Here is a 21775-nt window from a genome sequence, read left to right on the forward strand (position 1 = left end):
CACACTGTCCAACACACCATCATTACACTGCCCAACACACCATCATCACACTGTCCAACACACCATCATCACACAGCCCAACACACCATCATCACACTGCCCAACACACCATCATCACACAGCCCAACACACCATCATCACACTTCCCAACACACCATCATCACACTTCCCAACACACCATCATCACACTGCCCAACACACCATCATCACACTGCCCAACACACCATCATCACACTGTCCAACACACCATCATCACACTGTCCAACACACCATCATCACACAGCCCAACACACCATCATCACACTGCCCAACCCACCATCATCCCACTGTCCAACACACCATCATCACACTGCCCAACACACCATCATCACACTGTCCAACACACCATCATCACACTGTCCAACACACCATCATCACACTGTCCAACACACCATCATCACACTGTCCAACACACCATCATCACACTGTCCAACACACCATCATCACACTGTCCAACACACCATCATCACACAGCCCAACACACCATCATCACACAGCCCAACACACCATCATCACACAGCCCAACACACCATCATCACAGCCCATCACACCATCATCACACAGCCCAACACACCATCATCACACAGCCCAACACACCATCATCACAGCCCAACACACCATCATCACACTGCCCAACACACCATCATCACACAGCCCAACACACCATCATCACACTGCCCAACACACCAACATCACACAGCCCAACACACCATCATCACACTGTCCAACACACCATCATCACACTGTCCAACACACCATCATCACACTGCCCAACACACCATCATCACACTGCCCAACACACCATCATCACACTGTCCAACACACCATCATCACACTGTCCAACACACCATCATCACACTGTCCAACACACCATCATCACACTGCCCAACACACCATCATCACACTGTCCAACACACCATCATCACACTGTCCAACACACCATCATCACACTGCCCAACACACCATCATCACACTGCCCAACACACCATCATCACAGCCCAACACACCATCATCACACTGTCCAACACACCATCATCACACTGCCCAACACACCATCATCACAGCCCAACACACCATCATCACACTGCCCGACACACCATCATCACACAGCCCAACACACCATCATCACAGCCCAACACACCATCATCACACTGCCCAACACACCATCATCACACTGTCCAACACACCATCATCACACTGACCAACACACCATCATCACACTGTCCAACACACCATCATCACACTGTCCAACACACCATCATCACACTGCCCAACACACCATCATCACTGCCCAACACACCATCATCACTGCCCAACACACCATCATCACACTGCCCAACACACCATCATCACACAGCCCAACACACCATCATCACACTGCCCAACACACCATCATCACACAGCCCAACACACCATCATCACACTTCCCAACACACCATCATCACACTTCCCAACACACCATCATCACACTTCCCAACACACCATCATCACACTGCCCAACACACCATCATCACACAGCCCAACACACCATCATCACACAGCCCAACACACCATCATCACACTGCCCAACACACCATCACACAGCCCAACACACCATCATCACACTGCCCAACACACCATCACACTTCCCAACACACCATCATCACACTGCCCAACACACCATCATCACACAGCCCAACACACCATCATCACACTTCCCAACACACCATCATCACACTTCCCAACACACCATCATCACACTTCCCAACACACCATCATCACACTGCCCAACACACCATCATCACACTGTCCAACACACCATCATCACACAGCCTAACACACCATCATCACACAGCCCAACACACCATCATCACACTGCCCAACACACCATCATCACACTGTCCAACACACCATCATCACACTGTCCAACACACCATCATCACACAGCCCAACACACCATCATCACACTGTCCAACACACCATCATCACACTGTCCAACACACCATCATCACACTGTCCAACACACCATCATCACACAGCCCAACACACCATCATCCCACTGTCCAACACACCATCATCACAGCCCAACACACCATCATCACACTGTCCAACACACCATCATGACACTGCCCAACACACCATCATCACACTGTCCAACACACCATCATCACACTGTCCAACACACCATCATCACACTGCCCAACACACCATCATCACAGCCCAACACACCATCATCACACTGCCGAACACACCATCATCACACTGCCCAACACACCATCATCACACTGCCCAACACACCATCATCACACTGCCCAACACACCATCATCACACAGCCCAACACACCATCATCACACTGCCCAACACACCATCATCACACTGCCCAACACACCATCATCACACTGTCCAACACACCATCATCACACAGCCCAACACACCATCATCACAGCCCAACACACCATCATCACACAGCCCAACACACCATCATCACACTGTCCAACACACCATCATCACAGCCCAACACACCATCATCACACTGTCCAACACACCATCATTACACTGCCCAACACACCATCATCACACTGTCCAACACACCATCATCACACAGCCCAACACACCATCATCACACTGCCCAACACACCATCATCACACAGCCCAACACACCATCATCACACTTCCCAACACACCATCATCACACTTCCCAACACACCATCATCACACTGCCCAACACACCATCATCACACTGCCCAACACACCATCATCACACTGTCCAACACACCATCATCACACTGTCCAACACACCATCATCACACAGCCCAACACACCATCATCACACTGCCCAACACACCATCATCCCACTGTCCAACACACCATCATCACACTGCCCAACACACCATCATCACACTGTCCAACACACCATCATCACACTGTCCAACACACCATCATCACACTGTCCAACACACCATCATCACACTGTCCAACACACCATCATCACACTGTCCAACACACCATCATCACACTGTCCAACACACCATCATCACACAGCCCAACACACCATCATCACACAGCCCAACACACCATCATCACAGCCCATCACACCATCATCACACAGCCCAACACACCATCATCACAGCCCATCACACCATCATCACACAGCCCAACACACCATCATCACACAGCCCAACACACCATCATCACAGCCCAACACACCATCATCACACTGCCCAACACACCATCATCACACAGCCCAACACACCATCATCACACTGCCCAACACACCAACATCACACAGCCCAACACACCATCATCACACTGTCCAACACACCATCATCACACTGTCCAACACACCATCATCACACTGCCCAACACACCATCATCACACTGCCCAACACACCATCATCACACTGTCCAACACACCATCATCACACTGTCCAACACACCATCATCACACTGTCCAACACACCATCATCACACTGCCCAACACACCATCATCACACTGCCCAACACACCATCATCACACAGCCCAACACACCATCATCACACAGCCCAACACACCATCATCACAGCCCAACACACCATCATCACACAGCCCAACACACCATCATCTCACTGCCCAACACACCATCATCACACTGTCCAACGCACCATCATCACACTGCCCAACACACCATCATCACACAGCCCAACACACCATCATCACACAGCCCAAAACACCATCATCACACTGTCCAACACACCATCATCACACTGTCCAACACACCATCATCACTGCCCAACACACCATCATCACACTGCCCAACACACCATCATCACACAGCCCAACACACCATCATCACAGCCCAACACACCATCATCACAGCCCAACACACCATCATCACACTGCCCAACACACCATCATCACACTGCCCAACACACCATCATCACACTGTCCAACACACCATCATCACACTGCCCAACACACCATCATCACACAGCCCAACACACCATCATCACACAGCCCAACACACCATCATCACACTGCCCAACACACCATCATCACACTGTCCAACACACCATCATCACACTGTCCAACACACCATCATCACACTGTCCAACCCACCATCATCACACAGCCCAACACACCATCATCACACAGTTCAACACACCATCATCATCACTGCCCAACACACCATCATCACACAGCCCAACACACCATCATCACTGCCCAACACACCATCATCATCACTGCCCAACACACCATCATCACAGCCCAACACACCATCATCACAGCCCAACACACCATCATCACTGCCCAACACACCATCATCACACAGCCCAACACACCATCATCACTGCCCAACACACCATCATCATCACTGCCCAACACACCATCATCACAGCCCAACACACCATCATCACAGCCCAACACACCATCATCACTGCCCAACACACCATCATCATCACTGCCCAACACACCATCATCATCACTGCCCAACACACCATCATCACACAGCCCAACACACCATCATCACTGCCCAACACACCATCATCATCACTGCCCAACACACCATCATCACAGCCCAACACACCATCATCACTGCCCAACACACCATCATCACACAGCCCAACACACCATCATCACTGCCCAACACACCATCATCATCACTGCCCAACACACCATCATCACAGCCCAACACACCATCATCACAGCCCAACACACCATCATCACACTGCCCAACACACCATCATCACAGCCCAACACACCATCATCACACAGCCCAACACACCATCATCACACTGTCCAACACACCATCATCACACTGTCCAACACACCATCATCACACTGTCCAACACACCATCATCACACAGCCCAACAGACCATCATCACACAGTCCAACACACCATCATCACACTGTCCAACACACCATCATCACACTGTCCAACACACCATCATCACACTGTCCAACACACCATCATCACACAGCCCAACACACCATCATCACACAGCCCAACACACCATCATCACACTGCCCAACACACCATCATCACACTGCCCAAAACACCATCATCACACTGCCCAACACACCATCATCACACTGCCCAACACACCATCATCACACTGTCCAACACACCATCATCACTGCCCAACACACCATCATCACACAGCCCAACACACCATCATCACTGCCCAACACACCATCATCATCACTGCCCAACACACCATCATCACAGCCCAACACACCATCATCACAGCCCAACACACCATCATCACTGCCCAACACACCATCATCATCACTGCCCAACACACCATCATCATCACTGCCCAACACACCATCATCACACAGCCCAACACACCATCATCACTGCCCAACACACCATCATCATCACTGCCCAACACACCATCATCACAGCCCAACACACCATCATCACTGCCCAACACACCATCATCACTGCCCAACACACCATCATCATCACTGCCCAACACACCATCATCACAGCCCAACACACCATCATCACAGCCCAACACACCATCATCACACTGCCCAACACACCATCATCACAGCCCAACACACCATCATCACACAGCCCAACACACCATCATCACACTGTCCAACACACCATCATCACACTGTCCAACACACCATCATCACACTGTCCAACACACCATCATCACACAGCCCAACAGACCATCATCACACAGTCCAACACACCATCATCACACTGTCCAACACACCATCATCACACTGTCCAACACACCATCATCACACTGTCCAACACACCATCATCACACAGCCCAACACACCATCATCACACAGCCCAACACACCATCATCACACTGCCCAACACACCATCATCACACTGCCCAACACACCATCATCACACTGCCCAACACACCATCATCACACTGCCCAACACACCATCATCACACTGTCCAACACACCATCATCACAGCCCAACACACCATCATCACACTGCCCAACACACCATCATCACAGCCCAACACACCATCATCACACAGCCCAACACACCATCATCACACTGCCCAACACACCATCATCACACTGCCCAACACACCATCATCACACAGCCCAACACACCATCATCACACTGCCCAACACACCATCATCACTGCCCAACACACCATCATCACAGCCCAACACACCATCATCACAGCCCAACACACCATCATCACAGCCCAACACACCATCATCACACTGCCCAACACACCATCATCACAGCCCAACACACCATCATCACACAGCCCAACACACCATCATCACACTGCCCAACACACCATCATCACACTGTCCAACACACCATCATCACACTGTCCAACACACCATCATCACACAGCCCAACACACCATCATCACACAGTCCAACACACCATCATCACACTGTCCAACACACCATCATCACACTGTCCAACACACCATCATCACACTGTCCAACACACCATCATCACACAGCCCAACACACCATCATCACACAGCCCAACACACCATCATCACACTGTCCAACACACCATCATCACACTGCCCAACACACCATCATCACACTGCCCAACACACCATCATCACACTGCCCAACACACCATCATCACACTGTCCAACACACCATCATCACACTGTCCAACACACCATCATCACACTGTCCAACACACCATCATCACACTGCCCAACACACCATCATCACACTGTCCAACACACCATCATCACACTGCCCAACACACCATCATCACACTGCCCAACACACCATCATCTCACTGCCCAACACACCATCATCACACTGCCCAACACACCATCATCACACAGCCCAACACACCATCATCTCACTGCCCAACACACCATCATCACACTGTCCAACACACCATCATCACACTGTCCAACACACCATCATCACACTGCCCAACGCACCATCATCACACTGTCCAACGCACCATCATCACACTGTCCAACGCACCATCATCACACTGCCCAACGCACCATCATCACACTGCCCAACACACCATCATCACACAGCCCAACACACCATCATCACACTGCCCAACACACCATCATCACACTGCCCAACACACCATCATCACACAGCCCAACACACCATCATCACACTGCCCAACACACCATTATCACTGCCCAACACACCATCATCACACTGTCCAACACACCATTATCACACTGTCCAACACACCATCATCACACTGCCCAACACACCATCATCACACAGCCCAACACACCATCATCACACTGTCCAACACACCATCATCACAGCCCAACACACCATCATCACACTGTCCAACACACCATCATCACACAGCCCAACACACCATCATCACACTGCCCAACACACCATCATCACAGCCCAACACACCATCATCACACAGCCCAACACACCATCATCATCACTGCCCAACACACCATCATCACAGCCCAACACACCATCATCACAGCCCAACACACCATCATCACTGCCCAACACACCATCATCATCACTGCCCAACACACCATCATCATCACTGCCCAACACACCATCATCACAGCCCAACACACCATCATCACTGCCCAACACACCATCATCATCACTGCCCAACACACCATCATCATCACTGCCCAACACACCATCATCACACTGCCCAACACACCATCATCACTGCCCATCACACCATCATCATCACTGCCCAACACACCATCATCACACAGCCCAACACACCATCATCACACAGCCCAACACACCATCAGTACACAGCCCAACACACCATCATCACACTGTCCAACACACCATCATCACACTGCCCAACACACCATCATCACACTGCCCAACACACCATCATCACACTGCCCAACACACCATCATCACACTGCCCAACACACCATCATCACACTGTCCAACACACCATCATCACACTGTCCAACACACCATCATCACACTGCCCAACACACCATCATCACACTGCCCAACACACCATCATCACACTGCCCAACACACCATCATCTCACTGCCCAACACACCATCATCTCACTGCCCAACACACCATCATCACACAGCCCAACACACCATCATCACACTGCCCAACACACCATCATCACACTGTCCAACACACCATCATCACACTGCCCAACACACCATCATCACACTGTCCAACACACCATCATCACACTGTCCAACACACCATCATCACACAGCCCAACACAACATCATCACAGCCCAACACACCATCATCACACTGTCCAACACACCATCATCACACTGCCCAACACACCATCATCACACTGTCCAACACACCATCATCACACTGTCCAACACACCATCATCACACAGCCCAACACACCATCATCACACTGTCCAACACACCATCATCACACAGCCCAACACACCATCATCACTGTCCAACACACCATCATCACACTGCCCAACACACCATCATCACACAGCCCAACACACCATCATCACAGCCCAACACACCATCATCACACAGCCCAACACACCATCATCACACTGTCCAACACACCATCATCACACTGCCCAACACACCATCATCACACAGCCCAACACACCATCATCACAGCCCAACACACCATCATCACAGCCCAACACACCATCATCACACTGTCCAACAAACCATCATCACACTGCCCAACACACCATCATCACACAGCCCAACACACCATCATCACAGCCCAACACACCATCATCACACTGCCCAACACACCATCATCACTGCCCAACACACCATCATCACACTGCCCAACACACCATCATCACACTGCCCAACACACCATCATCACACTGCCCAACACACCATCATCACACTGTCCAACACACCATCATCACACTGCCCAACACACCATCATCACACTGTCCAACACACCATCATCACACTGTCCAACACACCATCATCACAGCCCAACACACCTTCATCACACAGCCCAACGCACCATCATCACACTGTCCAACACACCATCATCACACTGTCCAACACACCATCATCACACTGCCCAACACACCATCATCACACTGCCCAACACACCATCATCACACTGCCCAACACACCATCATCACACTGCCCAACACACCATCATCACACTGCCCAACACACCATCATCACACTGCCCAACACACCATCATCACACTGCCCAACACACCATCATCACACAGCCCAACACACCATCATCACACAGCCCAACACACCATCATCACACTGCCCAACACACCATCATCACACTGCCCAACACACCATCATCACACAGCCCAACACACCATCATCACAGCCCAACACACCATCATCACAGCCCAACACACCATCATCACAGCCCAACACACCATCATCACACTGTCCAACACACCATCGTCACACTGCCCAACACACCATCATCACACTGCCCAACACACCATCATCACACTGCCCAACACACCATCATCACACTGCCCAACACACCATCATCACACAGCCCAACACAACATCATCACACTGCCCAACACACCATCATCACACTGCCCAACACACCATCATCACACTGTCCAACACACCATCATCACACAGCCCAACACACCATCATCACAGCCCAACACACCATCATCACACAGCCCAACACACCATCATCTCAGCCCAACACACCATCATCACACTGTCCAACACACCATCATCACACTGCCCAACACACCATCATCACACAGCCCAACACACCATCATCACACTGCCCAACACACCATCATCACACTGCCCAACACACCATCATTACACTGCCCAACACACCATCATCACACTGTCCAACACACCATCATCACACAGCCCAACACACCATCATCACACTGCCCAACACACCATCATCACACAGCCCAACACACCATCATCACACTTCCCAACACACCGTCATCACACTTCCCAACACACCGTCATCACACTTCCCAACACACCATCATCACACTGCCCAACACACCATCATCACACTGCCCAACACACCATCATCACACTGTCCAACACACCATCATCACACTGTCCAACACACCATCATCACACAGCCCAACACACCATCATCACACTGCCCAACACACCATCATCACACAGCCCAACACACCATCATCACACTGTCCAACACACCATCATCACACTGCCCAACACACCATCATCACACAGCCCAACACACCATCATCACACAGCCCAACACACCATCATCACACTGCCCAACACACCATCATCACACTGCCCAACACACCATCATCACACAGCCCAACACACCATCATCACACTGTCCAACACACCATCATCACACAGCCCAACACACCATCATCACACAGCCCAACACACCATCATCACACAGCCCAACACACCATCATCACACAGCCCAACACACCATCATCACACTGCCCAACACACCATCATCACACAGCCCAACACACCATCATCACACAGCCCAACACACCATCATCACACTGTCCAACACACCATCATCACACAGCCCAACACACCATCATTACACTGCCCAACACACCATCATCACAGCCCAACACACCATCATCACACTGCCCAACACACCATCATCACACAGCCCAACACACCATCATCACAGCCCAACACACCATCATTACACTGCCCAACACACCATCATCACAGCCCAACACACCATCATCACACTGCCCAACACACCATCATCACACTGCCCAACACACCATCATCACACTGCCCAACACACCATCATCACTGCCCAACACACCATCATCACACTGTCCAACACACCATCATCACACTGCCCAACACACCATCATCACACTGTCCAACACACCATCATCACACTGCCCAACACACCATCATCACACAGCCGAACACACCATCATCACACTGTCCAACACACCATCATCACACAGCCCAACACACCATCATCACACAGCCCAACACACCATCATCACACAGCCCAACACACCATCATCACACTGTCCAACACACCATCATTACACTGCCCAACACACCATCATCACAGCCCAACACACCATCATCACACTGCCCAACACACCATCATCACACTGCCCAACACACCATCATCACACTGCCCAACACACCATCATCACACTGCCCAACACACCATCATCACACTGCCCAACACACCATCATCACACTGCCCAACACACCATCATCACACTGCCCAACACACCATCATCACACTGTCCAACACACCATCATCACACAGCCCAACACACCATCATCACACTGTCCAACACACCATCATTACACTGCCCAACACACCATCATCACAGCCCAACACACCATCATCACACTGCCCAACACACCATCATCACACTGCCCAACACACCATCATCACACTGCCCAACACACCATCATCACACTGCCCAACACACCATCATCACAGCCCAACACACCATCATCACACTGTCCAACACACCATCATCACACTGTCCAACACACCATCATCACACTGTCCAACACACCATCATCACACTGTCCAACACACCATCATCACAGCCCAACACACCATCATCACACTGCCCGACACACCATCATCACACAGCCCAACACACCATCATCACAGCCCAAAACACCATCATCACAGTGTCCAACACACCATCTTCACACTGTCCAACACACCATCATCACAGCCCAACACACCATCATCACACTGTCCAACACACCATCATCACACTGTCCAACACACCATCATCACACTGTCCAACACACCATCATCACACTGCCCAACACACCATCATCACACTGCCCAACACACCATCATCACAGCCCAACACACCATCATCACACTGTCCAACACACCATCATCACACTGTCCAACACACCATCATCACACTGTCCAACACACCATCATCACACTGCCCAACACACCATCATCACAGCCCAACACACCATCATCACACTGCCCGACACACCATCATCACACAGCCCAACACACCATCATCACACTGCCCAACACACCATCATCACACTGCCCAACACACCATCATCACACTGTCCAACACACCATCATCACACTGTCCAACACACCATCATCACACTGTCCAACACACCATCATCACACTGCCCAACACACCATCATCACTGCCCAACACACCATCATCACACTGCCCAACACACCATCATCACTGCCCAACACACCATCATCACACAGCCCAACACACCATCATCACACAGCCCAACACACCATCATCACAGCCCAACACACCATCATCACACTGCCCAACACACCATCATCACAGCCCAACACACCATCATCACAGCCCAACACACCATCATCACACTGTCCAACACACCATCATCACACTGTCCAACACACCATCATCACACTGCCCAACACACCATCATCACAGCCCAACACACCATCATCACACAGCCCAACACACCATCATCACACTGTCCAACACACCATCATCACACTGCCCAACACACCATCATCACACTGCCCAACACACCATCATCACAGCCCAACACACCATCATCACAGCCCAACACACCATCATCACACTGCCCAACACACCATCATCACAGCCCAACACACCATCATCACACAGCCCAACACACCATCATCACACTGCCCAACACACCATCATCACACAGCCCAACACACCATCATCACACTGCCCAACACACCATCATCACACTGCCCAACACACCATCATCACACAGCCCAACACACCATCATCACACTGTCCAACACACCATCATCACACTATCCAACACACCATCATCACACTGTCCAACACACCATCATCACACAGCCCAACACACCATCATCACACAGTCCAACACACCATCATCACACTGCCCAACACACCATCATCACACAGTCCAACACACCATCATCACACAGCCCAACACACCATCATCACACTGCCCAACACACCATCATCACACTGCCCAACACACCATCATTACACAGCCCAACACACCATCATCACACTGTCCAACACACCATCATCACACTGCCCAACACACCATCATCACACTGTCCAACACACCATCATCACACTGCCCAACACACCATCATCACAGCCCAACACACCATCATCACAGCCCAACACACCATCATCACACTGCCCAACACACCATCATCACAGCCCAACACACCATCATCACACAGCCCAACACACCATCATCACACTGTCCAACACACCATCATCACACTGCCCAACACACCATCATCACACTGCCCAACACACCATCATCACACAGCCCAACACACCATCATCACACTGTCCAACACACCATCATCACACTGCCCAACACACCATCATCACACTGCCCAACACACCATCATCACAGCCCAACACACCATCATCACAGCCCAACACACCATCATCACACTGCCCAACACACCATCATCACAGCCCAACACACCATCATCACAGCCCAACACACCATCATCACACAGCCCAACACACCATCATCACACTGCCCAACACACCATCATCACACTGCCCAACACACCATCATCACACAGCCCAACACACCATCATCACACTGTCCAACACACCATCATCACACTATCCAACACACCATCATCACACTGTCCAACACACCATCATCACACAGCCCAACACACCATCATCACACAGTCCAACACACCATCATCACACTGCCCAACACACCATCATCACACAGTCCAACACACCATCATCACACAGCCCAACACACCATCATCACACTGCCCAACACACCATCATCACACTGCCCAACACACCATCATCACACAGCCCAACACACCATCATCACACTGTCCAACACACCATCATCACACTGCCCAACACACCATCATCACACTGCCCAACACACCATCATCACAGCCCAACACACCATCATCACAGCCCAACACACCATCATCACACTGCCCAACACACCATCATCACAGCCCAACACACCATCATCACAGCCCAACACACCATCATCACACAGCCCAACACACCATCATCACACTGCCCAACACACCATCATCACACTGCCCAACACACCATCATCACACAGCCCAACACACCATCATCACACTGTCCAACACACCATCATCACACTATCCAACACACCATCATCACACTGTCCAACACACCATCATCACACAGCCCAACACACCATCATCACACAGTCCAACACACCATCATCACACTGCCCAACACACCATCATCACACAGTCCAACACACCATCATCACACAGCCCAACACACCATCATCACACTGCCCAACACACCATCATCACACTGCCCAACACACCATCATTACACAGCCCAACACACCATCATCACACTGTCCAACACACCATCATCACACTGCCCAACACACCATCATCACACTGCCCAACACACCATCATCACACTGCCCAACACACCATCATCACACTGTCCAACACACCATCATCACACTGTCCAACACACCATCATCACAGCCCAACACACCATCATCACACTGCCCAACACACCATCATCACACTGCCCAACACACCATCATCACACAGCCCAACACACCATCATCACACAGCCCAACACACCATCATCACACAGCCCAACACACCATCATCACACTGTCCAACACACCATCATCACACTGTCCAACACACCATCATCACACTGCCCAACACACCATCATCACACTGTCCAACACACCATCATCACACTGCCCAACACACCATCATCACACTGTCCAACACACCATCATCACAGCCCAACACACCATCATCACACAGCCCAACACACCATCATCACAGCCCAATACACCATCATCACACTGTCCAACACACCATCATCACACTGCCCAACACACCATCATCACACTGCCCAACACACCATCATCTCACTGCCCAACACACCATCATCACAGCCCAACACACCATCATCACACTGCCCAACAAACCATCAGTACACAGCCCAACACACCATCAGTACACAGCCCAACACACCATCAGTACACAGCCCAACACACCATCAGTACACAGCCCAACACACCATCAGTGCACAGCCCAACACACCATCAGTACACAGCCCAACACACCATCAGTACACAGCCCAACACACCATCAGTACACAGCCCAACACACCATCAGTGCACAGCCCAACACACCATCAGTACACAGCCCAACACACCATCAGTCCACAGCCCAACACACCATCAGTGCACAGCCCAACACACCATCAGTGCACACCCCCAACACACCATCAGTGCACACCCCAACACACCATCAGTGCACACCCCAACACACCCCAACACACCATCAGTACACACCCCAACACACCATCAGTGCACACCCCAACACACCATCAGTGCACACCCCAACACACCATCAGTGCACACCCCAACACACCATCAGTGCACACCCCAACACACCATCAGTGCACACCCCAACACACCATCAGTACACACCCCAACACACCATCAGTACACACCATCAGTACACACCTCGACATGGATGGGGAATGTTCAGGCGGTGCTTTGACGAGAAGGTCAGAGGAAGGGGTTAAGGACTCACGTGATTAGGTTATATACTCTTTGAGGTCAGGGGTTTCCCGAGCAGTGTGTTCCCGCTTACATCTGTCCCTGCCTCTAACTGGTATTATATTCACCTGAGATGAGAAATAAATGGATCTGCCTGCTCATACACCAATACTAAACTAGAACCAACTTCTCAGACATCTTGTCCCCAGGGGACGTGTTCGCTCAGCCCCCTCGAGATGCCGCTGGCTAAATAGGAAAAGAGATTTGAAAGAGGGAGATCGTGAGAGAGAGAGAGAAAGAAAAAGAAACACGGGGAAGAGAGCGAGTGAGATAAAGAAAAGGAAACATGAGGAAGAGACAGAGAAAGAGAGAAAGAAAAAGAATTGGGGGAAGAGAGAGAGAAAGAAAAAGAAACACGGAGAGAGAGAGAAAGAAAAAGAAACACGGAAAGAGAGAGAAAGAAAAAGAAACACGGAAAGAGAGAGAAAGAAAAAGAAACACGGAAAGAGAGAGAAGAAAAAGAAACACGGAAAGAGAGAGAAGAAAAAGAAACACGGAAAGAGAGAGAAGAAAAAGAAACACGGAAAGAGAGAGAAGAAAAAGAAACACGGAAAGAGGGAGAAGAAAAAGATACACGGAAAGAGGGAGAAGAAAAAGATACACGGAAAGAGGGAGAAGAAAAAGATACACGGAAAGAGGGAGAAAGAAAAAGAAATGGAGAAGAGAGAGAGAAAGAAAAAGAAACAGGAAAGAGTGGAGTGGGGTTACAGATGAGATGTGAGAGACGTGTGGAGTAAGTTGTTGAGATTTTGGTTGTAAGTTATGCTTTAACCCAGGAACAACCAAAACAACAACAACAACCTCCTGAATTTATGTAGCGCCTTTAACGATGTAAAACGTCCCAAGGTGCTTCACAGGAGTGATCAAACAAAATTTGACACCGAGCCACATAAGGAATTATTGGGACAGGTGACCGAAAAGCTTGGTCAAAGAGTTAGGTTTTAAGAAGCGTCTCAAAAGGAGGAGACAATAGACTCAATCCTGGACAGAGAGACAGCCAGGATAGGAGTGTGGAATGCTGAGGGGCAGCAATCTCCAACTGACGATGGACCGCCAGACCCCACAGGCAGCTCCATCAAAACCACACGGCAAATTCATTCCAAAGTGCAATTACCTTTTCCAGATATGGCCCAGTTTCTGAGCTGGGTGAGGTATAAAGTGCTCTGTGAAGAGATAAGCGAGAGAAACATAACAGGACTGGTCCAACATCACCATCAGTACACCCACCAACAAGAGATATACACCCACTCCCTACCCCCTCCTCATAGACCCCCACACACAGCACCTCATATACTCACCACCCAGACTGACCCGCAATATATCACCACCCAGACTGACCCCCAGTATATCACCCAGACTGACCCCCGATATATCACCCAGACTGATCCCCGATATATCACCCAGACTGACCCCCGATATATCACCCAGACTGACCCCCGATATATCACCCAGACTGACCCCCAATATATCACCACCCAGACTGACCCCCAATATATCACCACCCAGACTGACCCCCAATATATCACCAAGACTGATCCCCTATATATCACCCAGACTGATCCCCGATATATCACCCAGACTGATCCCCAGTATATCACCCAGACTTACCCCCAATATATCACCACCCAGACTGACCCCCGATATATCACCAAGACTGACCCCCGATTTATCACCCAGACTGACCCCCGATATATCACCCAGACTGACCCCCAATATATCACCACCCAGACTGACCCCCAATATATCACCACCCAGACTGACCCCCAATATATCACCACCCAGACTGACCCCCAATATATCACCACCCAGACTGACCCCCAATATATCACCAAGACTGATCCCCTATATATCACCCAGACTGATCCCCGATATATCACCCAGACTGATCCCCAGTATATCACCCAGACTTACCCCCAATATATCACCACCCAGACTGACCCCCGATATATCACCAAGACTGACCCCCGATATATCACCAAGACTGACCCCCGATATATCACCACCCAGACTGACCCCCGATATATCACCAAGACTGACCCCCGATATATCACCAAGACTGACCCCCGATATATCACCAAGACTGACCCCCGATATATCACCAAGACTGACCCCCGATATATAACCCAGACTGATCCCCGATATATCACCCAGACTGACCCCCCAATATATCACCCAGACTGACCCCCCAATATATCACCACCCAGACTGACCCCCGATATATCACCACCCAGACTGACCCCCGATATATCACCACCCAGACTGACCCCCGATATATCACCACCCAGACTGACCCCCGATATATCACCACCCAGACTGACCCCCCAATATATCACCACCCAGACTGACCCCCAATATATCACCACCCAGACTGACCCCCAATATATCACCACCCAGACTGACCCCCCAATATATCACCCAGACTGACCCCCAATATATCACCACCCAGACTGACCCCCCAATATATCACCACCCAGACTGACCCCCCAATATATCACCCAGACTGACCCCCCAATATATCACCCAGACTGACCCCCCCAATATATCACCACCCAGACTGACCCCCAATATATCACCCAGACTGACCCCCAATATATCACCACCCAGACTGACCCCCAATATATCACCACCCAGACTGACCCCCAATATATCACCACCCAGACTGACCCCCAATATATCACCACCCAGACTGACCCCCAATATATCACCACCCAGACTGACCCCCAATATATCACCCAGACTGACCCCCAATATATCACCCAGACTGACCCCCAATATATCACCACCCAGACTGACCCCCCAATGGTCGGCTGATATCGGGGTGTTCACCTGTTCTGAAGTTTGGGAGTGCCGTGACTCCGGGCCAACTCTCATCTGTGGGAACGCCCAGGACCTGGAAACAGAGACGTGTCGGTCACGATCGGGGCAAAGACCTCGCACTGCCCCCGGTGCCGGCTCACACCTCCTAGATTCACAAATCGCATCTGAACATTTCAGACTCACCGGGGTCGATCACAGCCTCAACTTCGCTTCGCTTGTGCTCAGTAAACGGGGACACTCGCCGAGTCCCGAGGAAGGGGCTCCAGTCCCGCTGACCCACCGCTTTCAGGACACCTGTTCCGATTTGCGGACGGACTTGAATCCTGGCATCCAGAGCTCCCGCTGGAAACAGGCGGGAGCTTCCTGGGCATGTGAAATCGTGTCAAGTGACATGATTTGGACCCCATGCCATTTCCATCTGGGCCCCATACTACCGCTGCCTTGCTTTGTTGCAAATTAAAAGTATTTGCGAGTGGCCAGACTCTCATTCACCATATCGAGAAAAGGAAGGAGTCTTCACCCCTCTTCTCCTCACTCCCCCACCCCACCTCTCCTCTCCTCCTCACTCCCCCACCCTGAGCCAGATTCAAACCAAGGCTCCAGAGGTGCTCCCAATGTGAGGACGGTCCCTTCCTCCCCACTCTCTGAGCTGCATTCAAATCCTGATCGCAGAGGGAGAAGGAGTCTGTCTGGGTTACTGTAATCTCCAAAGTCCGGTTCACTTACTGCCCAGATGATCTGTAGCTGCTCCGTGATATCAGACACACCAGGGAAAGCTGGACAACCTTCCACCATCTCAATGAATATACAGCCCGCTCCCCTGCAAAGGATGGACTCAATTACTGTCCATAATCGTCATTGCAAGACAACCAACATAAAGCCAGCTCATCCAATAACTTGTTTGGCAAGGGCAGTGTGTCACTGAGCCCTCCATACCAGGAGGTCCTGGATTCTCAGCTGTGCCAAGAGGGGCCGTAGTTTAGTGACGTCATGAGTTCCCTCATGAAACTACTGGCAAGGTGGCCGATCCAGCAGGGAGACGGACGTTGGTTATGGAGATCCGTTTTTCCTAAGATTGCCCTTTGCCTCGCTTCAAAGATGGAACCGCACCTCAGGAAGGATAAATTGGCCTTGGAGGGGTTGCAGTGCAGATTCATTAGAATGATACTGGAGCTAAAAGGGTTAAATTATGAGGACAGGTTGTATAGACTTGGCTTGTATTCCCTTGAATATAGAAGATTGATCTAATTGAGGCATTTAAGGTGATTAAAGGATTTGATAGGGTAGATAGAGAGAAACTATTCCCTCTGGTGGGAGAGTCCAGAACAAGGGGGCATAACCTTAAAATTAGAGCTAGGCCGTTCAGGGGTGATGTCAGGAAGCACATCTTCACACAAAGGGTATTTGGAAATCTAGAACTCTCTCCCCCAAAAAGTTGTTGATGCTGGGGGGTCCAATGAAAGTTTCAAAACTGAGATTGATAGATTTTTGTTAGGTAAGGGTATTAAGGGATATGGAACCAAGGTGGGTAAATGGAATTAAGATACAGATCAGCCATGATCTAATTGAATGGTAGAGCAGGCTCGAGGGGCTGAATAGCCTCCTCCTGTTACTATGATAACTGTTAGTGAGCTGCTAATTGTGGACTTCAGCTCCATTGACTCCCATTACCACTCTGATTGAGGAGCTGTGTTCATGATTTGAGCCTTGCATTCAGCAGCTCTCCTGAGTCACTACAGGATTTGATCTGAAAGGATGTTACGTGTCCTCACCAGATGTCCAGGCCGGTGGAGTAATCGGTGGCCCCAAGCAGAACGTCGGGGGGACGGTACCACAAGGTCACCACCTGTGAGGAATAGGTCTGGCTGGGCACAGACTTCGCTCTCGCTAAACCTGCAGTCAAAATAAACAAGAAAAGGCAGATTGAGAGCGGGCAGCACTGAGGTCTCCAGGAAAGGTGATGGAACTATTGGCTTCAGCTGTGCTTGTGATTTAAGATGAACAAAGCTCACGTGAGGAAAGAAAGTCCCAACGATTGATTTGCTGACACAGAGTTAATCAACGGTACACTGAAGTCCATGGCATATGTTTGTACAGGTACACTGGAGTGAAATCGCCTTTAACTCTCCAAACAAAGCCCCTCCCTCTGGTACATTAACTCTCCATCGAAGCCCATCCCTCTGGTACATTAACTCTCCATCGAAGACCACCCCTCTGGTACATTAACTCTCCATCGAAGACCACCCCTCTGGTACATTAACTCTCCATCGAAGCCCATCCCTCTGGTACATTAACTCTCCATCGAAGACCACCCCTCTGGTACATTAACTGTATATCGAAGCCCATCCCTCTGGTACATTAACTCTCCATCAAAGCCCATCCCTCTGGTACATTAACTCTCCATCAAAGCCCACCCCTCTGGTATATTAACCCCCCATCAAAGCCCACTCCTCTGGTACATTAACTCTCCATCAAAGCCCACCCCTCTGGTACATTAACTCTCCACACACACAGATGCACAGAAACACAGATGCACAGAAACACAGAGACACAGAGATACAGACATATAACCAATGGACTGACCAAAGTCCGCCAGCTTGAGCTCTCCAACACAGCTGATGAGCAGGTTCTGTGGTTTTAGGTCCCGGTGCAGGATATGGCAGTGATGAATGTATGCTAGGCCTCGCAGCAGTTGAAAGAGAAAGAGCTGGAAGAGAAGATAAGAAACCAACTGGTTTGTTATTTAGAAAACTGCGCAGTACCAGGCCCTGTGACACTCAGAGCTGATCCCAGCCCTGCTGAATGACAAAGTATTGAAGAATAGTCGCTACTGGGCTGAACAGATCTCCAGTAACAAGATCAGATTTTACTAGACCTTTTTTTCATTCTCAGGATGTGTGACCAGAGACTGACCAGAACCAGTGGTACCAGAGAATGACCGGCACCAATGGAACCGGAGAGTGACCGGCACCAATGGAACCGGAGAGTGACCGGCACCAATGGAACCAGAGAGTGACCGACACCAATGGAAGCAGAGTGACCGACACCAATGGAAGCAGAGTGACCGGCACCAATGGAGCCGGAGAGTGACCGGCACCAATGGAACCGGAGAGTGACCGGCACCAATGAAACCAGAGAGTGACGACACCAATGGAACCGGAGATTGACCGGCACCAATGGAACCAGAGAGTGACCGACACCAATGGAAGCAGAGTGACCGACACCAATGGAAGAAGAGAGTGACCGGCACCAATGGAGCCGGAGAGTGACCGACACCAATGGAAGCAGAGTGACCGACACCAATGGAAGCAGAGTGACCGACACCAATGGAAGCAGAGTGACCGACGCCAATGGAAGAAGAGAGTGACCGGCACCAATGGAGCCGGAGAGTGACCGACACCAATGGAAGCAGAGTGACCGACACCAATGGAAGCAGAGTGACCGGCACCAATGGAGCCGGAGAGTGAC

The 21775-nt window shown here is 50.5% G+C and overlaps 1 protein-coding gene across 1 annotated transcript in view; it reads right to left on the reverse strand.

Annotated features, from left to right (window-relative positions):
• cdk15 (cyclin-dependent kinase 15) overlaps window positions 1-21775 on the reverse strand; it is a 204513-nt gene that overhangs the window by 153485 nt on the left and 29253 nt on the right. Inside the window, exons 8-12 of the mRNA XM_067986872.1 lie at window positions 20891-21014; window positions 20080-20200; window positions 19034-19127; window positions 18317-18380; window positions 16605-16653 (exon numbers count right to left, since the gene is read on the reverse strand). Coding sequence (XP_067842973.1) covers window positions 16605-16653; window positions 18317-18380; window positions 19034-19127; window positions 20080-20200; window positions 20891-21014 — 452 coding nt within the window. The remainder of the gene's footprint in view (window positions 1-16604; window positions 16654-18316; window positions 18381-19033; window positions 19128-20079; window positions 20201-20890; window positions 21015-21775) is intronic.

The sequence above is a fragment of the Heptranchias perlo genome, chromosome 7 (genome assembly GCF_035084215.1).
Source record: "Heptranchias perlo isolate sHepPer1 chromosome 7, sHepPer1.hap1, whole genome shotgun sequence".
NCBI classification, from domain to species: domain Eukaryota; kingdom Metazoa; phylum Chordata; class Chondrichthyes; order Hexanchiformes; family Hexanchidae; genus Heptranchias; species Heptranchias perlo.